This window comes from Pipra filicauda, unplaced genomic scaffold, assembly GCF_003945595.2.
Source record: "Pipra filicauda isolate LSUMZ 115617 unplaced genomic scaffold, ASM394559v2 scaffold5_size6683894_pilon, whole genome shotgun sequence".
NCBI classification, from domain to species: Eukaryota; Metazoa; Chordata; class Aves; order Passeriformes; family Pipridae; genus Pipra; species Pipra filicauda.
Window position 1 is genome coordinate 4332339 of NW_024104754.1, and position 24363 is coordinate 4356701.

Sequence of the window (24363 nt, forward strand, 5' to 3'; positions counted from 1 at the left end):
TATCATGCTTTCTAGGTTATCAAGCGAGTGAAGAAACTTAAAAGCACAAGTTTGGAAATAACAGCACATGGACTGCCAGTCCTCATTAAATCTGAGATCTATTACAGGCCACAATGATGATTATGTTCTCACTCACCTTTCCATAAAAGCTACATGTCAGAACTCATTCAATATATTCTTGAAGAGTTCTAACATACAGGTTTATAACTAAAACAGTGTTATAAATGACTAGTAAATATAATACAAAGATGACAAAGTACAAGCAATTTGCTGATATTAGATAATATTTGGTTGTCACTGAGTGAAAGAAAATACCACAGTGTCAGTATTGGCATCAAATATTCATACATTAGAATAACTATGTAATACACAATTCACATGTACACAGGTTTTTTCCTAGCTGAATTTATAATAAATGTAGTACCCATGAAAAAGTTGCATTTTAAACAAAATTCCCTTTACAAGGACAGTACTAATATAAAGAAGTCCAGAAGAATGCTATTCGGGGAAGGTTTAATTTGCATTTGGTTACCCACTGAGGCATACACTGCCAGATTTCTATCATATGCTAATAAAACAATATTCAACATCCAAGATTTTCAAGAATCAAAAGTACTTCAGAAGCAAGGTTACGCAAGTTTAACTTCTAAATAAACAATTTAAGTACGAGATAACTTCAGATGTCCAAAAAAGTAGTATCTGAAAATTGAAAGTTACTTTTAAAGTTATTCAATTCACACTAAATCACTATGCTGAATCAGCTACATAGACACCTTACAGAAACAGAAATCAAAAGCTAATTATTTTTATGAAAAGAAAGTTTGGATAAGTTTTCACAGAAGAGAAGATTGTATTAAATATGTAGCTAAAAGAAACGACACTGCCAGAGACGGGAATTACTTTCTTCCTTGTTAATTAACCTGTTTAGAAGAAAGCATCTAATCAAAAGATGACAAATATAAATAGACACTGCAATGAGTATTGCTCTTGGAATTACTTTTGTGGTTTTATAAAGTTATTAATAGTGTTGCTGTGAAAAGTAACCATATTTAGTTGGCATTTATGAAAGTTTCCTAAAGCTCACTCTATTATTATGTATAACTGGAGAGCTATATCAGTTATACTGGTATTATGTATAACTGGAGAGCTAAGCCATCTGTACTGTTAGTCTGTCAAACCATAAACTTTGTTACTGTTAGCCTAATTTATTCTCCACTCTTTTATTTGTTGAATGTATTTTAGGATTATAATCCAAACATGTCCAGTCTTTCAAATTGGAACCAAATGGCTATGTATTTGTGGGAAAGTGAAGCTTAACAAGAAGTTGGTAAGCAGCTCAAGCACATCAGATCAGAAATTAATGTTGAAATACATTCAGAAAAAGCACTAAAAACAAACAGTGGTACACAGTAAGCAGACTGGCTCCTCACACGTAAGTAGGTGTTGCTAAGAACAACTGCTGGAAGACCTCCACTTGATAGCAAAGTTGTACAATGGTAAATAATCTAACAAAAATAGAAGAAAAAAACGGTTTATAACTGTTTCTATTGGAAGATGTCTGGACTCCTTTTCATTCTCTCTCAACTTTAATGCACCCACTTATTAACATTTCACTTGGCAAAGACTTTCCTACCTGGACTGCAAAAGGTTCTTTCACATACTGCAATTTCAAAAAGGCAATCAATTTTGAATTACTCCCACTGTACAGCAAACCCAAGTATGATTCTGTTAGCAGACATTATTCATATAAAGAGTCATAATAAGATTCAAGTTGTTATTCTCACTAAACAATTGTTTCAAACTATGACACAATTATGCAAAAGGCTCTAAATGTATTGCTGTAGGTATATAAAAAGTAAAAATAATATTGTAATAGCATCTCCAATAAATACTCAAAATATGATTACTATGATTTCTATGGAAGACAAGTTTGATTTATGCCATATTTTGTATGTTCACTGTTAGTTTAGCTTTATAATGCATTTCATTCACGTCAAGCTATGTTTATTATAAAAATGATCTCCGGTTATTTAGATGGACTAGTGGGACAGAATTTTCCCCTTTAACAGGCATTACTTAACATCTTTCTGTCATAGCATAGACATGTCAACATGTATGTAATATACCAAAATGGCTCTGCATCAAACATTAACTGCTTTTGAATCAACATAAAGAGCTTTTGGGGGCAAAGTCTGCCTCTAACTACATTTCCACAAAACTGACATTCAGTACTATTTTAATACACAGAATTGTATTTCCCTATTACATGCTTAAAGGAGACTCCATTTCTATCTTCTGGGCAGACAGAGTCACTGTTCTGTTCCTCCTCAGTTTGCTGCCCTCTACCATTCTCTTCCCCAGTCATGTTTTGGCTTCATGCACATTTCCCCTCCAAGGTCAGTTGTATGTATCTGCCTTCAACCGCACCATTTCCTATTTCCTCACTGACTTTAATTAAAGTTCCTTCCTTGCAGCTTCTTCTACTTTCCTGCATTTTGAGCTCACTTTACTCTCCAAATTCTGCTCAATATACACACCTAGTGTCTCCTTCCCATCCTCTTTGTCGTTTCATGGGTGTTTACAAGTCTCCAATATTTTAGAATAACATAGAATTGTATATGCATAATTTCCTCTAAAATAAAATTTCTTTTGCATATGCTACAGGCATTTATCCAACAGGAAGCACTAAGAGAATATGTTGATTTTTAAAGTCAACAAGCTTAGAAATATCTCTGTGATAGCTTTCGCCCCAAACTAATTCTTACAGGTAGAGTTTTCAAAAAATAAAAGTCTTCCCATTAAGGTCTACTACATGAAAAAAGTCTACATAAGATTAAGTTGACATTTCAGCCACAAGAACTCACACATTTACAGCATGTTTCTTACTGAGAACAAAAAAAAAAAATGTACATTTTATGTTATGCATCTCCAAAAACATCATGAACACAAGTGCTGTGCTATTTACTTATTTGGATTAAGTATCTTTAGACAAGTCTACTGAATTACAGAAAAAAATTATAAAACTATACAAAAGTATATATAGTATATATAATCTTACTTTTTCATCATCATCAGAGAAACGGGCACCTCCTGGAGTTTTATTTATTGCTTGGGCAACACCAATAATCTCTCCATCACTGTTTCTTATGGGCATGCACAAGAGTGACTTTGTCTTGTATCCAGTCAGTTTGTCAATCTCATCATTAAAGCGTCGATCCTGCAAAAGAAAATAAAGAAACATTAGCACACATTCCATATATCTAAGTTTTCTTCAGGCAGCAAAGTTATTTTCTCAGTGTCTGATATAGTATTTTTCAGTAGCATTATGCTGTTGTTTCTCTGTTATTGCTACCCCCTTCTTTATTAGCTGTTTTTCCTCACTCAGAAAACCAGTACAAGGTTTACCATTACATAATTGCATTCGCTGAAGTCCCACATTTATATTTCAATTAGAAGAATGACATAACTAAAGAATCCCTACCAAAGCAGCTACCAGGAGAACATGGAAAATGAAGATAAATGTATGAGGAACATAAATGTGAGAAAAGTGAATCTGCATAACACACCATGGACCTTGACAAAGCACAAACTCCTTACAGACACACACAATTCAGCACCACATCTGTGCCACACAACATCCTTGTCTCTGTACGGGAGGTACGTGGATTTGACAGATAGACTACTCAGGGGATAACAAATTGGCTGGATAGTCACACTCAAATAGTTGCAGTCAACAGCTAAATACCCAAGGAGACCAGTGACAAATGACATTGCTCGGAAGTTGATATTTGGACTGGCGCTGTAACATCTTCGTCAGGAACGTGGACAGTGGGATTGAGAGCACTCTCAGCAAGTTTGCTGAGGACACCAAGCTGTGTGGTGAAGTTGACACACTGGAGGGAAGGAATGCCATCCAGAGGGACTGTGACAGGTTTGAGAGGTGGGTCATAGTCCTTGGTCCTGGTCACAGACGGTCAGAGTCACTTTGCCCACAGCTTTCACATGTTTTAACACAGATAAGCAAACTACCAGCAGCTAAAGTGGTCATCCAGTACCTGCTTACCATGTGGCTACAGGTAGTGTTCAGTTTCTTCAACCTTAACCAATACTGCTTGCTTTAGTATCTCTATATTACTGCCAATAAACTGTCCTACCAGTCAAGCTATGGGTAACCACACAGCCCTTGCAGGCACTGGTGAGGTCCCGGAGCTCCTCTGTGCACACACTGTAGCCCTCCAAGGCACTAAAAGAGCTGTCTGCAGTTCATCAGATGTATTTTCAGAGTGTGTGAAGCATGCCCATGCTGGGGTTTGTACAAAAGGATAACAAGCTGTAAGGAATGCTGTGCTACCTTAATGGAGAACGCAGTGGAGGAGAATGAGCAGGTCTGGTATGTACTAATTTCTAGATTATCCCTGGCTGGGAAGCCACCAGGGATATATTATGTTATACAATCTTATAACTAGTACATGAGAAATACCAGGAAGAATCAATTTCAGACAGAAGTGCTTTATGAAGTTGTGATGCTTTAAATTTATGTTTGTTAAGTCACTATACTAACACTACATAAAGATGAAATGAAAGATTTCATGGAGACTGTCTCACAATATTAACATTCAACAAAACCACTGTTGAGTAGGCTGAAATGGTATGGGCAAATATCTGGGTAGTCTGTAAGTTCCTGAAATGTAGTATAAATGAACTAGAGTATTTTTTCATTAATCTGCAGTGCTCTAAGGGGCAAATGTACCACAATTAGTGGTATAATCATCAGTAGTGATAACAGAACAGAGCAATTGAATCCCCACAACAGATGTTTACCCTTAAGCTTCACATGACAAGTAGCAATCATTTATTCAAGAATTTTTCAAGTATAACTTCTTGTAGTGTTGGTTATTTTCAAATTCTGCTGGTCAGGAATTTCGTCTAGCATAATAAACAGGTTTTTTATTACTTAACATGTTTTAGGCATGATTATTTCATATGCTTACGCATTCACTTATATTTAGGTTTTTTGAGCAGTGTTAATGCATAATTAACTACAAAGATTTTGATTTATTTTAATTAGTTCTTATATAAGGTCCCTAAATCATGATTGAATAAGCTTGCAATGTAATCCTATTTATCATAAAGCATGCACTTGTTAAAAAAAATACAGGATGTGTACTGTGAGCATAGGACCCCTCTTACAACAGAATGACAGAAATCAATCTTGTACAACCAAATACTGGAAATATTGATCATGTATGCTGAAGAATAAATATACTAATTAGAAGATTCTCTTTGAAGTAACATCAGCAAGTATTTTGTTATTTGTTTTCTAAGGCAATTAATGTGCCTGAGGTTACACATTTATTGAGGAATGTACATAAGAAATAAATACTTGCATCACAGTCAAAGATGACTTCACTTGTCAACGCAATCTAAATCATAAATAAAACTAGAATTGCTTCATACTCCTTGTCATTCCTACTCTGCGTGGGGCCACAGTGCTGCACAGAGTATATTTCTACACCCAAAACTACAAAATTATTAAAGTCTTAGTCATAGTACTGCAAACCCCAATGCATTAAAAAAATTACTTAAATTTTATTTAGACATTTCTTTCCTCAGATCTGAAACACGTTTTAGGGACAACTGCCATAGCACATTTCACACTAAAGCACTAAAGGTAGCATCTTATGTCTTGGTGAGAACAGATACTATAATACTTGTAGAATTTCCTAAGGCAATACAATGTAAAATACTATAAATTACCATTTTCAAAACCAAATTTATATTGCATAAAATATGCACAGGGTGACAATATTACATCTTGAGATCAAATTGCATTTGGTCACTGCTTAAGAAATAATGCCATCACTTTATAGAACACTTGTGAATAACACCCAGCGAAGACTGGTATGGTCATACACAAACACTTATGCTAGGCCATGCTGCCACTTCACATCCATATTCTGTAGATGTTCATAATTTTTCTGTCAAGTAAATGGAGACTATTTTTGGCCCTATTTCTGTCTGTTGCACTTCAAATAAGATTGGTTATGTGGACTAGTATTCCAGCGCAGTACAAACACTTTAAAAAAATACAACAGAAACCTCAGGTTTTCTGGAAAACAAAGTACAGGAATGTCTCTGTTAAAAAAAACCACTGTGCAGCAATTCATTCCCTTGAACTGTAAAACTCAAACTGCAGATCATAAAGTAACTCAAAGGAGGCTAAAAAGTTGAGAAGAGACATTGCTAACAGCACTTTTGTTCATCTTGCTAGAGAATACTCTTCAACAGCTCTTCTACAATCCAGAAAGGGAAATAATGCTGTTTACTGGCAGAAGCTCTGTTCCTCCAGGTGAAGTGAGCATTTATGCTACAGACAACAGTTACAGCCAGTTCAGACCCCCCTGAGGGAACTGAGCTGTTGTACAAAATTAAATGCAACTTTGGTTTTCAAAAGTTTAGAAAACATTGGCTGTGAATTAATACCCATATTTGTCTCAAGTGATGAAAACAGTCCATACAGTCTTTAATCTAAGAGTTGATTGTGATGAGGAAGAGAATTCATTAAATTTTCAATGATGCTAAAAACTGACAGGCTTTTTACTGACAATTTTATATCTATTTTTATTTCCATTGTAAACTCCAGATGGTATAGAAATAGACTGTTCTAGTCACCTTAAAATGTAATTTAGAAGTGCTCTACACTCATCCATCATAAAAATTAACATACATTTAGCTACTTTATTACTTATTGCACATTTTCATACATTTCAACCACAAGGAATTAATACCAACCATGGTATTTATAAACAGTTTATGGCCCTCTTCTGCCAGTGAATATCAAGTTCTTGGTTCTTTTTTCATCATGCTATTTTATTTTTTTCTGTTTCAATTCTACAACTTCATTAGGAGTTGTTCCTCCTTAGACTTATTTCTGCCTCTGGAGTGTATTAAACAGTCTTTGCTTCCATAAAGACCAGACTAGTAATATACAGTCTTTGATAAGATTCTTTTGAACTATTTGTACCTAACAACTTCTTTAGGAGAACCAGAGCCCCTACTGATGAATGTTTTTTAATAACAGCATCAAGGACCCAGATCTGTGTGATCTTGTGATCTTTCCACAGGCTTTTAAACACTTATATCAACTTTAACAGAAGCTGAACTGTTCTGCAGAGTAGAGAATCCTGCCTAGAAAGATATGGTTCTTCTACAACAGAAGAAAGGGAAATGCAGTGCAATTATCACACACTAGGTTTCACTAATTAATAAATTAAATATTATTTCTTCAACTACTTGTTGGTAATGTCTGAACTACTATTTGGAATTAGCTATTGTTTCTGAAATATTGATAATATGCTTTGTGCTATTGAAGAAACAGTTCCTGCTCTAGTAATTTTGTTGCAAGCAAAACAGAGCACATGGAGAGAACATTGAAACTACAGAATGCCTTGAGCAGTAATGCTGTTGTTGATTTACATCTGATCCATCTTATAAAAAAGTAAACCTTGGACAGGGAGTTTAACTGAAAAAAGACCACGAGTTGTGATTTTCTTATCTGAATACACTCCATTAAGTGATACAGGTGGCATATGTAGTCATTGCCTTTTCAACAGGCCTCAAGATTAACCTAAGAAGAGCTGTTTGATCTGTAGTACACAGTGGTACACAGGACAGGGGCTTGTGAACCTGTCCAAATTAGACATATACAGTACAGGCACCCGTGTCAGCAACAGATTTAATGATGAGCTATCAAGCCTGTGTTCCTTAACAGACGCTACAGAGCAGCAGACACAGGAGGGATTAGCAGTCTGAAAAGTGCTGGTGTTTTCTTTAATGTACAACTCATTCCTGCTCTATTGCTTCTCCTTTCAAGTAGATTCTGGAAGTTTGTATCTCCCCCTGGGACCTCCACACCAGGAGATAGCAAGCACAGAGCACCCTGAAGCAGACAGCCTTAGTCCCAGAAGGGTGCCGTTCCAGAGATGCACCAACAGGTTTTGGTCTTCCCTACCATCTGATATCAGATTATCCACTTATGCTGGAGAACTGGATTAACTTTTGCAGAAAGGTATTACACCTTCAGAGCAGAAACTAATGGTACAGTAGTATAAGAAAGTTAATGCAGTTAATTGGAAAAAATTGAGAATCATCAAGATGTGAAGTGAAACTATCCCTAATCTTTTGTAGAAAAGCAAGCAGGAATTTAATTTTGGTGACATCTGAGAAAGCGATGAGGAGAGATAAAAGCAAATAAAATAAAATACTGTTTCTGGCAACATTGATACTGTTAAACCATGCAATACACACAGAAAGACCCAATAACCTCCATTATGTTCCAAACCTGTTATCCCCCTACTCTTCTTCTTTTATTCACTTATTGTCAAAATGTACATGGTAGGATCTAACGGAGATCATCAGTTGAGCTGTGATGGCCAAGAAGCTTGGACAAAAATTTATGCCTACCTCTCCTCATAGGGTAGTAACCCTGAGCAAGGAGGCCTGTTTAGCAGCTGATAACAAAGCTGGTAAGTCAGAGAGATGGGTTATGTCAGACTGCAAACGTTTTGAGACACAAACTCTATTATCCCACATGTTAGAACAGCCTGCAGCACAACAGGGTCCTCATTTGACCAGGCTCCTGGGCAGTAAGGAGTATCAGTGTTTATGATACCAATGAAGCACTTGCTTTTATTTTTTTTACATCAAGACATATATTCAGAAATGAGGGACAGACTAGATACATTTGAGAGAGACTTCACTGTAATTTTAATTGTATGACAGTATTTTCATGCAAGAACATTCATGAACTAAAGTTTACCACCGCCTGTTTAAAACATTACTAAAACCAAACATAGCTGTTTTTACTGCTTTGGTTCTATATAATAAGATTTCTACATAGCAGAGACATGAAAAATGTGAAGACTGAGGCACTTTTAACTGGAATTTCAGAACTGCCAACAAGGAAAAGTTATTCTATAGGAGAAACCCTATCCTTGTCTCAAGGATATTTATTGATTGTAAATTCTTATTAGGGAAATATTACCCTGTAAAATGTGATGCTCAGTCAAGTAAAGACACAGAAGAGAGAAGTCTTGATTGATCAATCCAAGTGCTGGTATTTCAGCTGCCTGTACAGGGACACTAGTCCAAGTTTGTTTTAGGCATATTTAAAGACTGTCAATAAATGAGAACAGACAAACATCTTCATGGTTATATTTTATAGAAGACCAGATTAAGTTCTGGAATTATATAACATTATCAGAATCTCAAGTTTCTTAAAAAAAATAAAATCTAGCTCCTTTAACCGTGAGGATAACATTAAGTACGATCTAAAAGTAATCAATAACAGAGGGATCAGAAATGCTAGACCATGCAACAGCAGTTGTGAGCAGCATGAATTCTCATCATTGAGCTGGTATATTCAAATTCACTTTTTCAGATCCTGTACATTCAACATATGAGATGAAAACTCAAAATATTGACTGTGCTTGCAAGCTCTGATCGCATATGATACTCATTAGCTTGGTGCACCCAGGATTTCAGGCAATTTGAATCAGGATCTAACCAAATGATACCTATCTTTTGTATCTTGAGTCCTCTGGATTGACTACTGTATTCATAAAATTAGTCTGTAAATTTGACTATGAAAGTTACAGAAATTATTGGGCAAGCAGTTAAAAGTCAAATCAGCTGTATTATTGATAGAAGTGGTAAATGAAAAAAATCCATTAGGGCCCATCCCTGTTTTCTTTTATGTCAGTAGCAAATTGATCATGTATCTGAATTCACTAAAGAACATTCATTGATCATGATTAAACCTGAACAGCTACACTTAAAGGTCTACAAAAAATAATCCACACTGACCAGGAAGAAGAGGCAAAACCTCATTTAAAAAGGTCACTATTTCTGTCATTTACTAAAATAATTTTAACATTTCCAACCAAAAAATTCTGAAGATATGCACTATTTCACAGGAGACTATAGAGGGTCTCTGAAACCCCCATGAAAGGATCAAAACAAGTATTTTGTTTTTGTTATACCTTACTTAAAGTCTACATTTCTTCTTTTCCCAAGATATTTGAGATAGTAGATTATGTTAGAAATTAAAAAGTTTTGGCTCCTGAAGGAAGTTTCACCAACTGCATTTCAGTGTTGATTTTCAGTTTAAGAAAGTACTTCATACATTGTTAGTAAAGGTATGAGTTTCACTGGGGTTTTCTGTTTTGCTTTTTTGTTTGTTTATTTGTTTGTTTCCCCTAACATAGGACAGCTCTTTGAACTTGGAAAGAAAATAAGTCTTTTTACAGCCTTAAGAAAACTAGGTACATTTTATGTAAGCATTATTAGCATGATTTAGAACAAAGAAGAAAAGAAGTATAATCCTAACCCAAGTTAGCTAAAAATCAAATAATCTAATGGAGGACAAAACCTGCCTGAATATATTTCCAGGAATTAAGTCTTCATGACAGACACTGTTTTCCTTCTCCAATGTCCAAGGAGAAAGCGTTGAATCCAGTGAAATCCACTAAGTGCCTCAGCCAAAGCTAACAGCTACAAGAAAAAGTAATTTCTGATTTTATTTAATGATTTGAAAACACTGCTTTTTAATCACACCAAAGAGAACGCTACCAAAGGTGTTCAATTAACAGGCCTGGCCTACTATATTTTACCTTCACTGCACCATTTTTTTGTAGTTTTTTTTTATTAGAAAGGTCTTTATTAAAAAGAACGCACAATAAGCTTGTATCAAAATTTCCATGAATATACTGTATTTAAATTACTGATTGAGTTGCTAAGTTGTATAAAAAATAAGTAATATAAGTAGCATGTTTGACAACATTGTTAACCTGAGTATTACTGTACTACCAAACTGCAAGGGATAGACAAGTTGATTTAACGTAATTGGGTGATTGGATTTATAGGAAGCCATCCTGCAAGAGCCTTTATACGTACAGAAATAAAGAAATTGAAGTTGGAAGAGTTTATAACAATTCAATTTCTTAATCATGCTTCCTATGACTATAATACATAAACTTTTATAGAAAACAGAAAGAGCAATCCAAAAGACAGCAAGTTATCTAGATTCAAAGCATAACATTAAAAAAGTTAAATACAAATAAAAAAAAATTAGGGCCTGCAGTCTGTTCTAGATGCATTTTTCTAAAAATCACATATGGTGCAAACTACACTGTGCATAAACAGGAAACAGAAACCAAGCAGCAAACCTCTACAGTAATGGAGAAACCTTGTAGAGAAGAAATTCACACACAAAAGACAAGTAATAAATCTCTATGGAGACTTCCATATAGGGGTTGCTGCAGCTATTCCTGTTATCTCCCCCAAAATCCCTAAAGCCCCAGAGACAAAGGCAGAAGGAGAACAAACTAGTACCAGGAAGCATCATCTCAAACCTAATTTTCACAAGTAAATAAGCACAGCCCAGTTATATTGTGACTATTTATATAGTGACAACAATATTTCTTACAAGATAAAATAAATAGATAAGAACACACAAAACAGCTCAGAACTCTCTGTTCTTCCCAAAACAATTCTTAAAGTAGGGAACACTGATCCTCAAAAAAGTTTCAATTTCCAGATTTAAAACTAAGACTATATGTAGTTTGAACTTCTAAAATACCTTACTTTGAAAAAAAACAAAAAACAAAAGAAAAAAAAAACAAACAAAACAAACAAACAAACAAAAAAACCACCAAAAAAAAAGGTGTTCATTCACAACAATGCAATACTGAAGTTTTTAGTGTTTCCTTTTTCTTCCCCACATGTCAGTAGCTTGGGGCTTTGTTGAGTTTGATTGGTGGGAGTGTCTCATATGATCCTTTTTCTGACCACTGTTTCATTTATTAATTAGACAATGGATATAAATAACAATGCATGTTGTCTACTTATAACTGGCACAAAATTGACACAAAAAACAGTATATTGGTATACAAGCACTAGCAAGTTTGCAGACATAACTGTCTAGCTAATAAGCATAAAAACAGTTCATGCTTCATAGTCTGAGACGATCAACAGCAGAAAATATTCCTGTAGGAAGATCCATCACATAAGGGTTTTTTTCTTCCTTCAAAACAAACTCCTGTTAGATCACCAATAGTACAACAATAAGCCAAGCTGTGGTCTTATGTATAGCAGAATCTGTGCAGACTCTGTGCACTTCTATTTTGCATGTATCACTATTAAAGAAGTTATTTACAGAGAAAATTTTTTTTCTCTAATTTTAAGTATTTTGAGATCAACACCTGTTTGCTCCATCACAGCTCTCCTGGCATGTACTAGACCTGACTGAAGCCCCACTGAGAACCAACTGCAACCATGTCCATGCTCTTATCTTGTTTCAAACTTGCTTTGAGACAAGGCTTAATGCTGAGCTCCTAAATACTTATGATTCTTCATATGAAACATATACACATGGAGGGTGGCTTTAAAAAGCTGATACTCCTATGAGCAAAGACTCCTGGGTGTTTCACAACAGAAATCTACGTATGGGTTTAACCCCAGCACCTGCAGGAGATTACTCAGGTGGGCAACAGATGGTTTCAAGTACTACAGAAGCAGTATAATAGGATTCTTGAATAATAAATTAAAAATATTTTATTGTAACAAAGCAGTAGTGTTATCAACAAAACAACACTCATTTTTAAGTGCTCACTGTAGAGACATGAAGCTCAGACTGCACACTGTTGCTGTTACCCTGTTAACACACAACTCTGCTGACCCCGTAGCTCAAGTCATTTATTTTTCATAGTTTGTCAATAGGGTTATTTTAGAAACGTAAAACAAATTAACTCAAATAATGATGCATATAGGCCTGTTTATTACCTTGGTTATTCTATGGAAAAGCTATACAACAGCACATGACTGTAAATAACCAAAATGAAATATCCATTTGTTTTGAAAAATCGAAAACCAATCAAGCAGAACAACAAAATCATTTACCAAATGAAACTACAGCTTTACTCAGTCTTGTGCTTGCAACAGGATTTCAGCTAAAATCAGAAGAGCCAGATTCTGACAGTCACTGACACACTATACTGAAATATACAGTATTACCTTCTCATGAGGAAGCTCTAGGCAGAGTTTGACCAGTTTCACATCTATTCCACAAGGAAGTTCTTTAGTGTCTGAGGGGAAAAAAAACCCTTAAAACTTCTGTAGTCTTCAGACAGACTGGTTGAGCAATATACTAGTTAATGTCTGTCAGCTGACCAAAAGCAAAACCACTGCAGCTCTTCAAAAGGCTTTTCCTGCACAAACTCTGCAAGACCAGCAGTGCAAGGAGAGCTGGGGAGCCAGGCCTTACCACTGCCCCTTTGGAGAGGTCACAGACACCCAGTACTGAGTAGTTGTTCTATAGAGTAGGGCAACTAAGAAAGGGAGGGAGACAGATTTTTTTTTTTAATTCCCACAAAATTACTAACCTGGTAATGCCCCGAAGTCCTCCAATGCTTCTGTTTTCCTGGGAGCCCATGCCCACCTTTAGCATCCCATTGCACCAGTACCAAAACAAAACATCCTACTCTCCTTCAGCACTGATTTTAAGTGTGCAAGCCCCACAAGATGGCTGAGAATTACCCAACAGCCCCCGTGGGAAGTAGAGAAAACCCATTACACTTGAGTCTGGTCAGGCTCATTCTACCCCAGCCCTTGCCACTCTGCTGCTCTCAGTGCAGAGACTTGAGGCAAACAAGCCCCACCTGATCACCCTCAGCTCATCTGCTGCTCATCCCAAACAGACGAGGCATCACATCCATGGTGGGCACATCTGGGCAGCAAGCAGGAGGTGAGGATCTATGGAGTAATAGCCGAGCAACCCAGGAGGACAGGCCACTGCCTGCATGGTGGGTGATCTAACCTTGCCTGCCCCACACAAGCATGGAGGGTCAGGTGTGATTCCTCACGATACCGGAGGGCTGTCACCAGCAGTGTACACTGCATTGTGCAGCCCTGCCTGTCCTGGTGATCCACCTGAGCTGCAGCGTGGAGACATGAAACAACTGAGCCTTTGGGTGGCTTTGGACACATGCCAATCTATGTGTCCCTGGAGCTCCTGCCCCTGGCAGGATCTCTAAGGCGACAGTGATGGTGGTGTGACCTGAGAAGGTCTTAGGATGTTTTACACATCAGTCAGAAACTGCTCCCTAAGACGAAGACTTATGGTGTGAGGGAAGCAACAGAAGATGAGGAGACCTCCTCAGTTGCTGTCCTGAGAGCTCTCTGCCCTTCCCTCTCAGGGGTGCTGCCTCCTGCCGGAAGATCACCCTCTCCCAGGCCAGCATCACTGTGACACAAAGGATGTGTTCATGGCCACTGGGTTACAGATTCAGGAATAATTAAACAGCCCTTCACCAATTTACTGACTTGTACTTAGAATTTCAAGCTTTCCCAAATTTTGCATGATGGGCTGGAGTGCCCTTTCGTGCAAAGCACATCAGGGCAGTTTAGTTCTTTACTGTTGCAATTATCTCCTGCATTCCCCATGGTACTTCCTAGTCATGTTTAATGCAGAGCAAAAAATTTGTTTTAACAGTTTTTTCTTTATTACAAGGAATTTTTTAAACCGCTGTTTATTTTGCTTGCCAGGTCTCATTCTCTTTGCTCTCTAAAGAGCAACCTCTATCCTTGTTAAGAGTCAGCACCGAAATGAATACGGCTGTTGTCGGTGCCAGCTGCCCAGTGCTGCTGAATAAAACAGTGCTCAAATGCTTCTCATTCGCAGAGCTGAACTTCCCAGGGCCCAGGGTTTTAATGCTTTAACTGCTCTTTAAAATTGAAAGAGACACACTTAATATTGATGATGACAAACAGCTACCCTGCGTAACAAAATGTGGCTCATGCCTCTTCCTGACCTTTACACCAACAGCCAGTCCCACACGGGTACTCCCAGGCTGAAAGGTTTGCACCCCTGAGCTGTAGCTTTGTGATGCTGTCCTGGCACAGCAGGAGCCAGTGAATGCTCAGAGCTCACCAGGAGGGCATGAAAAAGACAACATCCATGCCTGTACCTAGGTATTCAAGGATGTTTAAAACTTACTGTAAAGGGATGTGTGTGCATAACTATGTTACGTTTGGCATAAGCTTGAAAGAGGTAACAGGAGAGTCCAGCACAAAGAGAGCTCAATTTGTCTCTTATTTTGCTTCATTTAAGTTCCAGTAATGTGGTTACATTTTCTTTTTGAAGACTTGAGCTGTACTGAAAAATAATTCTGATCGTATTTTACAGCACTTTCTCCAACTTACAAAACCCATCTCTTAGCATGACTCCATTTAATATTTTTCCTCTCTTTGCTACACATTTTATTAAAACATCCATCTGGTAAGACATTTTTGTCTTCTGTCTTTTAAAGCTACTTTTTAAATTCCAAATGTAGTGTAAGATGTACAGAAACTTTATTCAGCTGACACTAGAAAATGGCAGATCATATTTTTCACCCCTTTCTGACATATGCTTACTATTCTAGAGGGTAATATTTTTTCCACTAGTTAGAAGAATTTGGGATGCTATTAAATTATCTCCCAACTTTTGCACAGCTAAAAGTATAGCAATAACCAAACGTTACTTGTGATTTTAAATGTTTATTATTTAAATACTGCTCTAAAAGATGGGAAAAAATTGAAATTATCAGTAATTTTGGCTAAACATCATAGATATCCTGGGAGAAGGAGGGATGACGTGAAAAAATCCATAGCTTTAAATAGGAAAAAAAATTTAAACAATTCCTAAGAATTCCTAATGGCCTCTCTGCCTGTATACTTATAATATGTTTAATAGTATTCACATATGACTACAGAACCTACATCTATTCTCTCCTAAGGGAAGCCTCAGTGGACGTTTAGGCCACAAATTTCCTTGCCAGTATGACCAAATTCTTCCAAGTGAGTGCTCAAGACATAGTGCATTATTCACATAAGAATAAGGAGTCAGAAATGCTTCCCAAAATTAACATATGGCAAGACCAAAGGCCCTATAATAGAACTTAAAATGACTAAAAGTTCAATTTATAAATCAACTGGATTAATTTTAGGAGAAAGAGTTCTAGACTGGCTCCAAAATGAAAAGAAAGTATCTAACAGCTTTCTTGTTCTCAAATCCTCTGTACTGCTAACTCTTGCAGATCAGATCATATATGTTACTGTTATAATTATAAACTCTCATCACATGACTTTGAAATGTAATAAATAAAGCTTTTAATGACATGTATGAAATTGTGCAACTTTTGAATCAGTCATACAACATTAATCTAAACCTTTCCATAAACTACTTGTCAAATTCTTTTTTGCTGTGAGCTTCCAAGAAGTTTGTTCAGTTACAGCTGAACTTCATAAATTAAATTAAATTACTGTGAGATATTATATAGTCATTGTTTAGTATTAAAATAAGTGATTATTATACAGTCCTCAATACATAATATTAATTCTAACCCTTATATGTGTTTATTGAATTAAGAAAAATTGTTTACATGAGCAGATTTAGAAAGTCAGACTCAACAACACTAACACTCACCTGGATTGTGGAAAAACCCCAGCCTACTACTGATTTAATTTTTTAGTATTTTTTTCTTTTTAGAAAAATAAATGTGCAACTGAAAAACTACACTGTCTCTGAAAATTACACAGCCAGTCATTTACAAATACTTCCTAAAGCAGTTGGTGTGTGTATGGGGACAGGGGACTTCCTGTATGAAACAAACTGCAAGACATGACAGGACTTAATGCTGATTGCACTGAAGTACCATTAATGTCAGTAGTAGCTGATGATACAAGCAGGCAAGGCACTTTGCACTCAGTGGTAGAATTCCAACTAGTGTTTGATCAGGCTCTGAGAAAACAGAGATGGTTCGATGATAATAAAATAAATTACCCAATACTGTAAACTAGCTAATTGATGACATGGAAGTACATTTACCTCTTTTTAAACAAGGCCATTAATATAAAAAGCAAGCAAAAGAACTTTAATCTAAAAGTGTTCCTCTGACCTAATGTAAGGCCTTTTCTTATCAAATGAGTAGCATCAATATAGAAACCCTCTTCAATGGACAAAAAATGGTGCTGTGCTGTCACCACTTTTTCTCCAACTCCACCTGACAGAGTTTCCTGGTGGTGCTGTTTTTTACCTGACAGTTGATTAAACACTTTCATCATCGGTGGCAATACTGGCAAAAATCCTATCATCATATTTATTAATTTTTTAAGTGCTCTATTGTGAGCACTACAATGACCTGAAACGGAACAGCTGTCACTTCTTCACACACACATACCTGGGCTTCCATAGAGCTCTTTTTACTATTTAATTGGAAAGGTCTTCTTTTAATGATGCACAATGGATACATACACTTGCCATGTAAGAGAAGATAAACTGTTACTAATGTAACAGAAATGTAACAGAAAGCAGATCCCCCATGTTATTATCAAGCAAAACTTTCATAAATGTTGCAAGATGTTAAGTTTCATTTGCACTAAAGTCAATCAGAAGTAGCTCCACTGAAAGCAAGGAAGTTGCAATTGATGTAATTACAAGATGGACTTGAATTAGAACTTGCCCATCTACTGCAACTAAAGTACTTATGGCTTAAATACACAATGAATTTTATTATTTATAATATTTAAATTGACTTTTAATAAGAGCCAGACAAAAGTATAACATAAATAGTACTGGGAATGACAACTTGATGGATTGTTTTTCACTTTCCTCTGCGAATGAAACAGACAATAAACTGTTTAAAATTGCCGGACTTTTTCACAGGGAAGTGAACACAACGTGAACAAATGTTGAATAAAAAATAATACAGTTTCCTAGGACCAGAAAACACACTGCCTTTCTAGTGGAATTTTCACCTCCAAAAAAAGATGGCTGGAGTTATCCCAAATTAAAAAGAGGGATCAAGCTCTTTCCCAGCCAAACTCAGACATCCTTTATCTGTTTAGTGAGTTGACACTATCGAGAACATACTGCTTCACCTGCAGCAGCAGATATTCTGGTAACTGCAGAGTTTTTAGTAGTGAAAATAAAAACAGATTGCAAGAGAAAGTGTAGAATGGAGAAAGGGAAAAACAACAGAAGAAAGCCAATCGAGATTTTTCTTTCAAAAGTAATCCAATACTCATTTTAGTCTGAACATTTTTACCAAGCTCTTTTCATTCCCTTTGAACTCTGTGGGCTGGGAACATCTGTCAGTCTGGATCTGTGAGGTGTCCAGTATTTTTCAAATACTGCTTGACAAATAAATAAATATTCAGCTTCAAATATCTGTATTTAAAAAAAAAATCTTGTTTTTCGAGTTTCTTCCTTGTAGTTTGCTACAAAGCATCATCAGTTTTTTAATGTTTATTATTTTTGTTATTACTGTAGAGCAAAATCAGACAATGGGCAATGATTGTTACTAAAATTCTTAAAGACATACATCTCCCACCTTTCTAATGCTTTCCATGATCCTAATTGAGACGATCTGTCACTCTGTGGTTCTTAATTTTCTCAAGAACCTCAAATTGCTGATAGTGACTCACACAAATAAACACTGGAAACAGACCCCTGGAAAAAGAGGTACATTTCAAGCAAGGAAACTGAAGGCTCTCTCTGCAATAACACACTCAGGCAAGGGCTCATCTGTCCCTGCTGAAGTCAAAGGTAATGTTTGCCTTCAAGCCAAAACTACATTTTCACAATTCACACTGAAGCCTCTAAAAGAGTAAAAAGTGGGAATAGTCTTTGTTGGATAAAACCAGGACTGGTTATATCACTCCTAGGAATAGGTCTGAAAACGCATGCCACGTGGGCTGAGTGGGCATATGCAAAAGTGAAAATACATGCCCTTTTGAAAGCAATGAGATTTTTTTTCAGCAGTGGACAGGCAGGGAACATTGAGACAGAGATTTAAGAACACTATCACTGGGACTGTCATGAGCATGCTTTGAACTTTTCTTCAGCCGACTCCAAAACATGTTTTCAAAACACATGAAGCCACCTATCGTTCCTGTGAAATTGAGAAGCACTGCTGTACCGATTTCAGTGCTACTTTAGCCTCATCGGCCAACTGGGAGGGGCTTTCTCTCTCGCCTTTACCGGAGCCTCCTCTCGCCCCGTCAACAGTTGCCTCGAGCATCCCCGCGGCTGCTCCGCGGAATCACCGCCGCCCCGGCTGGGACACCCCAGGGGAGGCTGGGCGGCGGGGATGGACACCCCGGGGGAGACTGGGCGGCGGGAGGGACGTCCCGGGAGGCAGCGGGGCCGGGCGATGGCGGGGCTTCTCAGCAGATACCTCCCCTGCCGCGGTGCGGGAGAGTTTGCCCGGCTCCTACCTGGTAGGCGTCGGGAATGTTGACCGTCTCTCCGTGCTCCGCCACGTAGCCGATGATGCCCTTACCCCAGGGCACCTGCACCTCGTTGCTGTTCTCGGTGGAGCCGCAGGGCAGCAGCGGGGTGCCGGCGTGCACGTCGAAGAACTTGGAGACCAGGGTCTTCTTGCCGGCGGCGGCTCCTTCCACAAGGAATAGGGAGCCCCGGTCCGCGTCCACCATGAGGCAGACGAAGATGAGGATCTTGTAGCTGAGGCTGGTGAGGTCCAGGTCATTGGAGATGTCCTTGACCAGCTCCAGGAAGAACTGGCGCTCGTTGTGCTCCTTGAGGTAGCGCTTGTAGTCCAGGGCGGTGGGGGGGTACTGAGGCAGGCTGACGCGGGACTCCAGCAGGGCACTGAGGATGTGGGCGGTGGTGGGGGGCAAGGAGCTGGCCTTCCGCAGCAGCGCCCGTCGCCGCACGCTGCTCAGCGGCTCCTGCGCCCGGGCGTGCACATGTTCGTCGTAGGTGAGGTTGACGTGGATGGCCTTAGAGCGGGCGAAGCTCTTCCGCAGCTCCTTCTGGGACGCTCGGCGCTGCAGTCCCCCGCCGCCGGGGCCGGGACCGCCGGGGCCGCCCGCGCCACCGCAGCCGCCGCCGGGGCCGTCGCTGCTCCGTCGCTCCTCCGACGGGCCGGCAGTGGGGGCGGCGGGTTGGGCAGGCGCTCCAGGGAGCGAGTTCTTCCTCTTCAGCCACTTCTCCACGAGCTCCGGGTGCCTCTCTAGGAAACTTTCCACGGCTGCCACGTCGAGGCCGGCATCGCCGGCGGTGGCCATGGTGCCGGCGGCGGGGGTGGCTCAGGCCATGCCCTGCCGTCGCCACGTGCTGCCGCCGCCCCGACGGCCGCCCCGGGGCACGGGGGGACTGCTGGCAGTCCCGGCGAAGGGCCGCTCCTGCCCCTTGCCCGGGCCCTTGCTCAGAGCCGCGCCTTCTTCTCGCCACCTACTTTCCCCCCGCGACCTCCTTTTCCTGCCCACCACTCTTTATTAATAGTAGTATTATTCGTAGTTTTCTAGATATTTTTTTTGCCTCCCGGATTTCAGCCCTTCTTCGGCTCTGGCCCCAGTCCTCGGTTTCGGGCCGCTCCCCTGGTGAGTCGGGCAGGCGCTGCCGCCGCGCCTCTGGAGATGCTCCGGGAGCGCTCGGGCAAACCCCTTCTGCCAAGTGCTGTCAGTGCTGGCGGCGGCTGCTGCGTAAGCCAGCCGGCAGACCACTGAGAAGGAGGGAGGGGAGGACGCGTGAGCCGAGCGGGGGGGCAGGCGCGGGGGAGGGAGGGCTGGCAAGCCCCGCTGCGGGTACGAGGGGGTGCCGTCGCCCGCCTGGCCAGAGCCGCCTGAGCAGAGCGGGCGGGGCGCGCAGGGTCCCCCAGCAGGAGGACCCCCGCCAGTGGGGAGCTGCGCTAGCGAGCTTCATTCAACAACATCGGGGGGAGAGGGAGGGGCCTTTTGTCTGTGATGCGTGTTTGGGGAAGAGAGACGAACTGGGCTGTGGGCCGCGGGAAAGGCGGCGGGAGGTAATGCGAGCGGTCGTATTAAAGAGCTCTAATTTATAGCATTATCTGAGCTGATTCAGTACTTCAGGAGACAGGCGGAAAAACGGAGCCCATTCAAGAATCCCGAATGAATTCCGTTTCTTGAATCTCTGCGTTGATTTGCCTACAGCCTCACCCGTGCGGAGACCCAGCTCTGCCCGGTGCGCACTGCACCCGCGGCGCTTCCCTCCCGGCGCGGCGTGCGGGCAGCACAGCGGGCTCTGCCCGCCAGGAGCCGCCCAGGGCTTTCTGCCGAAAGCCGCTTTCCCGCAGGGCAGCCCGGCGGGAGCGGGCCCGCTGAGGCGCTCCTCAGTGTCCGCTCCGGCATCACCGGCTGACAGACGGAATCCGACCGCATCCATCGCCGGCAGACGGACCGGGGTTATTTTTATGCGCACGTGGAGCACGTTTCATTGCTTAATCAATGCCTACGCGTAAGCGATTGAAAAAAAACCGAGTCATGGATCTTAACACGTGAAAAATGTCTTTCATGAGCTCACCAAAGACTGAATGAAGGCTGCTTCAGAAATTCATGAATGGGAGTTTGGGTGGCTGGGAAAACACACGGGCAAATCTTCAACCAAACGGGATTCCGACCTGCCGAGGACCCTGTTCCTGCAGCAGCCCCTTACGGCGCGGGGTCCAGACAGTGCAAGGATTGGGAGCGCTTTTGGGACAGGTGTCGGTAGCTCAGGGGGGTTCGCGGGTGTCAGCCGGGAGAGGAAGGGCTACGTGTGTGTCCCAAAGGATTGCCGCGTCTCCCGCAGCAGTCGGGGGTGACAAGGGACTCTGTGCAGATGCTGCGGCTTCCGCAGCTAGGAGACTGCTTAGGAAGCCACAGATAAAGTATTTTGGCTCCCAGTCTCGGTGCCCGCACTGTTGCAGGCTGAGCAGCCGTCCCCTCCCTGCCGCCGGTCCCAGGCCGCTGTGACGGCAGGGCTCCGTGCCTGCCCCCCGCCTTCGACGGGGTTCTGGGCAACTCTCCGTTGCACAGGGATGCTGCCGCAGGAGGACGGGCTCTCCATTGAGAAACCCCGCCGCCCGCGGCACCCCCTCGGCAATGGGGCAGGCGGGGGGCGCCGGGGGCCGTCCCCGCCAGCAGCCCCAGCCGCTGGGGAGAGGACGGAGCCGGGCTGTCCCCGGGCTGCCGTGGCGCTGGGAAAGGGGGCGCACCCGGCCTCTGGTTTGCTGGGGCGCGCCCGGCTGCAGAACCCGCGGCGAGGGGGCTGCGGGGTGCGCGGCGTGCGGGGCGAGGGGCGGCAAGCGCAGGGGTCGGAGGACACGCTCTAGGGGGTCGTCCCCGAGCTGCTCGCACCTCTAATGAAGCTCTTTCCTTGCAGGTGGCTTGAGTATGAAATGGCAGCGCATCTCCGCGGGGGCAAGGGCGGCTGAAACACTGCTCTTGAAGCGTTTCCGAGCGCGCTGCCGACGCGCCGCCGGAGCTGTGACGCAAAGGGGTTCACACGCGGCAGCGGGCGCAGCCCTCCAGACTGCGCCGCGACTGTCACATCGTCCGCGGAGGCCCCGCTTTGGGAGGACGCAGCCGAGGGGCCGCCCTCGCCCCCCGCGCTGCCGGGGCCGCCGCTGAGCCGTCCCCGCCAAGGGCGCCGCTGCCACACGCCCCGAACCGCATTTGTGGTTTTGCAGCGCTGGCACAAACACTCCCCTTACGCAAAGAAATCGTATGAGCTGCTGGCGCGTACCCCCAGCTCTCAAGCAAGGACTTTGGGTGCGAAATAATTGTATGGAAATAATTTTTACTATCTCGCTGCAGTAAGGTTTGGTCTGAGCACTCATACCCGTGTTTACTACGAAATGGTTACTGTGTAGCGGTTCTGTATGAAAATACTTAAAGCAATTTAGTGTTTCTGTAAGCCTAGGTATAAACAATGTCTTCCCTTACCGTTTCTTCAAGGTCTTGCGGCATCTTTAGTTTATTTTCTGGGACTTTATGCATGGGATTCATTACATTAAAAATCTGGATATTCATAATCTCTCAAATAGCAGAGTCAAGACTGAAGAAAGTAAAACTGCAGTTGTCTCCACTGCATAAAATACATAGTGAATGCTTTACTGTAACACCTTAATTGTAAAGAAGTTTGCAACCTTAAATCCGTGTATAAACTAGAAGCTCTTCAGGATGAAATGTGACAAAGATGATCACAGTGGCTTGACTGTTCTATAACTTGCATGGGCTTTGGACATGGTATCAGGATAAAACCTGATTCAGAAGCCTAGCCTGGTGTCCTGTGCATTGGTGCATGTTAGGAGAAAACTGGGGTCTGTCTGGCACACATCAAACTATACATCTGTTTGTATGATGAGTAAACCAAGCACACTGTATACTGGGCTGCAGCTTCATGTGTGGGCCTGAGATAATTAATTTAAGCCTTTTGTGGGAGGGCCAAAAGAAAAATGGATTTTTCAATGCCATGAGATTGTGCTGCCTTCGTAATTCTACAAGTATGCTGTACTGAGGTACATGCAGCTTAGATCTGATGCATCTTACATATGATGCACCTTTAGTCAGCAGGGATGCACAATGCCAGCTCAAACAGCAAGAAAGGCTTTAGCCAGTCTCACCTGGTTTCCTTGGGTACAGACATACAGAGGTGCCCTAAAAGAATCACAAGCAGAAATATCAGTGCATTTCTCAGGCAGAGTGTGTTTCTCTGTTCAGAAGGGCAGTGATAGAACGCTCCTCAAAATGAAAATGAGAAAAGCACTTGAGAAAGTTTTTGTTATTCAGGCAGATGCTTTAATTGTCTAAACAGTCAACAGAAGAGATCCTGACTATTTAACTGAAAGGGGGAACTATCTTAAAACTACAGCACAAAAGAAAAGAGAAGCAAGTGCTCACCCAGTTGTGTCAGAGAATTTGTTACCTGATGCTTGCTTATTCCCTTCCTTCAAACCACCAGTTCAGTTCTATGGAGTGCAGAAGACAACCAGTTAAAGCCCCTGGTGGGTAAACATTGAAGCAGTACCGATAAAATGAGCACCTGGGAATAGACACTATAGCTTTACATAGCCATAATTGACTAATAGTTTCAGTGGGTGTTTGAATAACTAGTTGCAGAATCAGGTTCTCACATGTCTTTATAGAAAGGAACAGTATTTGTATAGAACCTTCTATAGACGTCTCTATGTGAAATGTATTACACCATATAAATAATGCCCACCTCACAATGTTACTAGGACACAACATCTTAAAACATATCCTTATTTGATTTTGCTAAGGCCAGTCCCTAATGAATAATTAACATCAAAATACTAAAACTTGACATAGGAGCTAGTCAAAATTAAAACCATCTTTCACTAGCATTGCAGCTGCTGAAGCAATGTTCAATGAAGTTGCTTTTTTTCAGGTGTGCAAATAACATCAGCTCTTTCATTCTGCTTTTTAATCGCAGCAAAAATAATTTTTGAACCAGGAAGGTATTTCTTAGAGTTTTCTAAATACTCTTGTCAGTGTATTCTC

At 41.1% G+C, this 24363-nt stretch overlaps 1 protein-coding gene across 2 annotated transcripts in view; it reads right to left on the reverse strand.

Moving 5' to 3' along the window:
* The window catches only part of PDE11A (phosphodiesterase 11A), a 127505-nt gene extending 106975 nt beyond the window's left edge, over positions 1–20530 (reverse strand). For both annotated transcript variants that reach the window (XM_039387967.1, XM_039387966.1), the window contains exons 1-2: positions 19315–20530; positions 3059–3217 (exon numbers count right to left, since the gene is read on the reverse strand). In XM_039387967.1, coding sequence (XP_039243901.1) covers positions 3059–3217; positions 19315–20127 — 972 coding nt within the window. In that variant the 5' untranslated portion in view covers positions 20128–20530. The remainder of the gene's footprint in view (positions 1–3058; positions 3218–19314) is intronic.
* Between the last annotated feature and the right edge of the window lie 3833 nt (positions 20531–24363).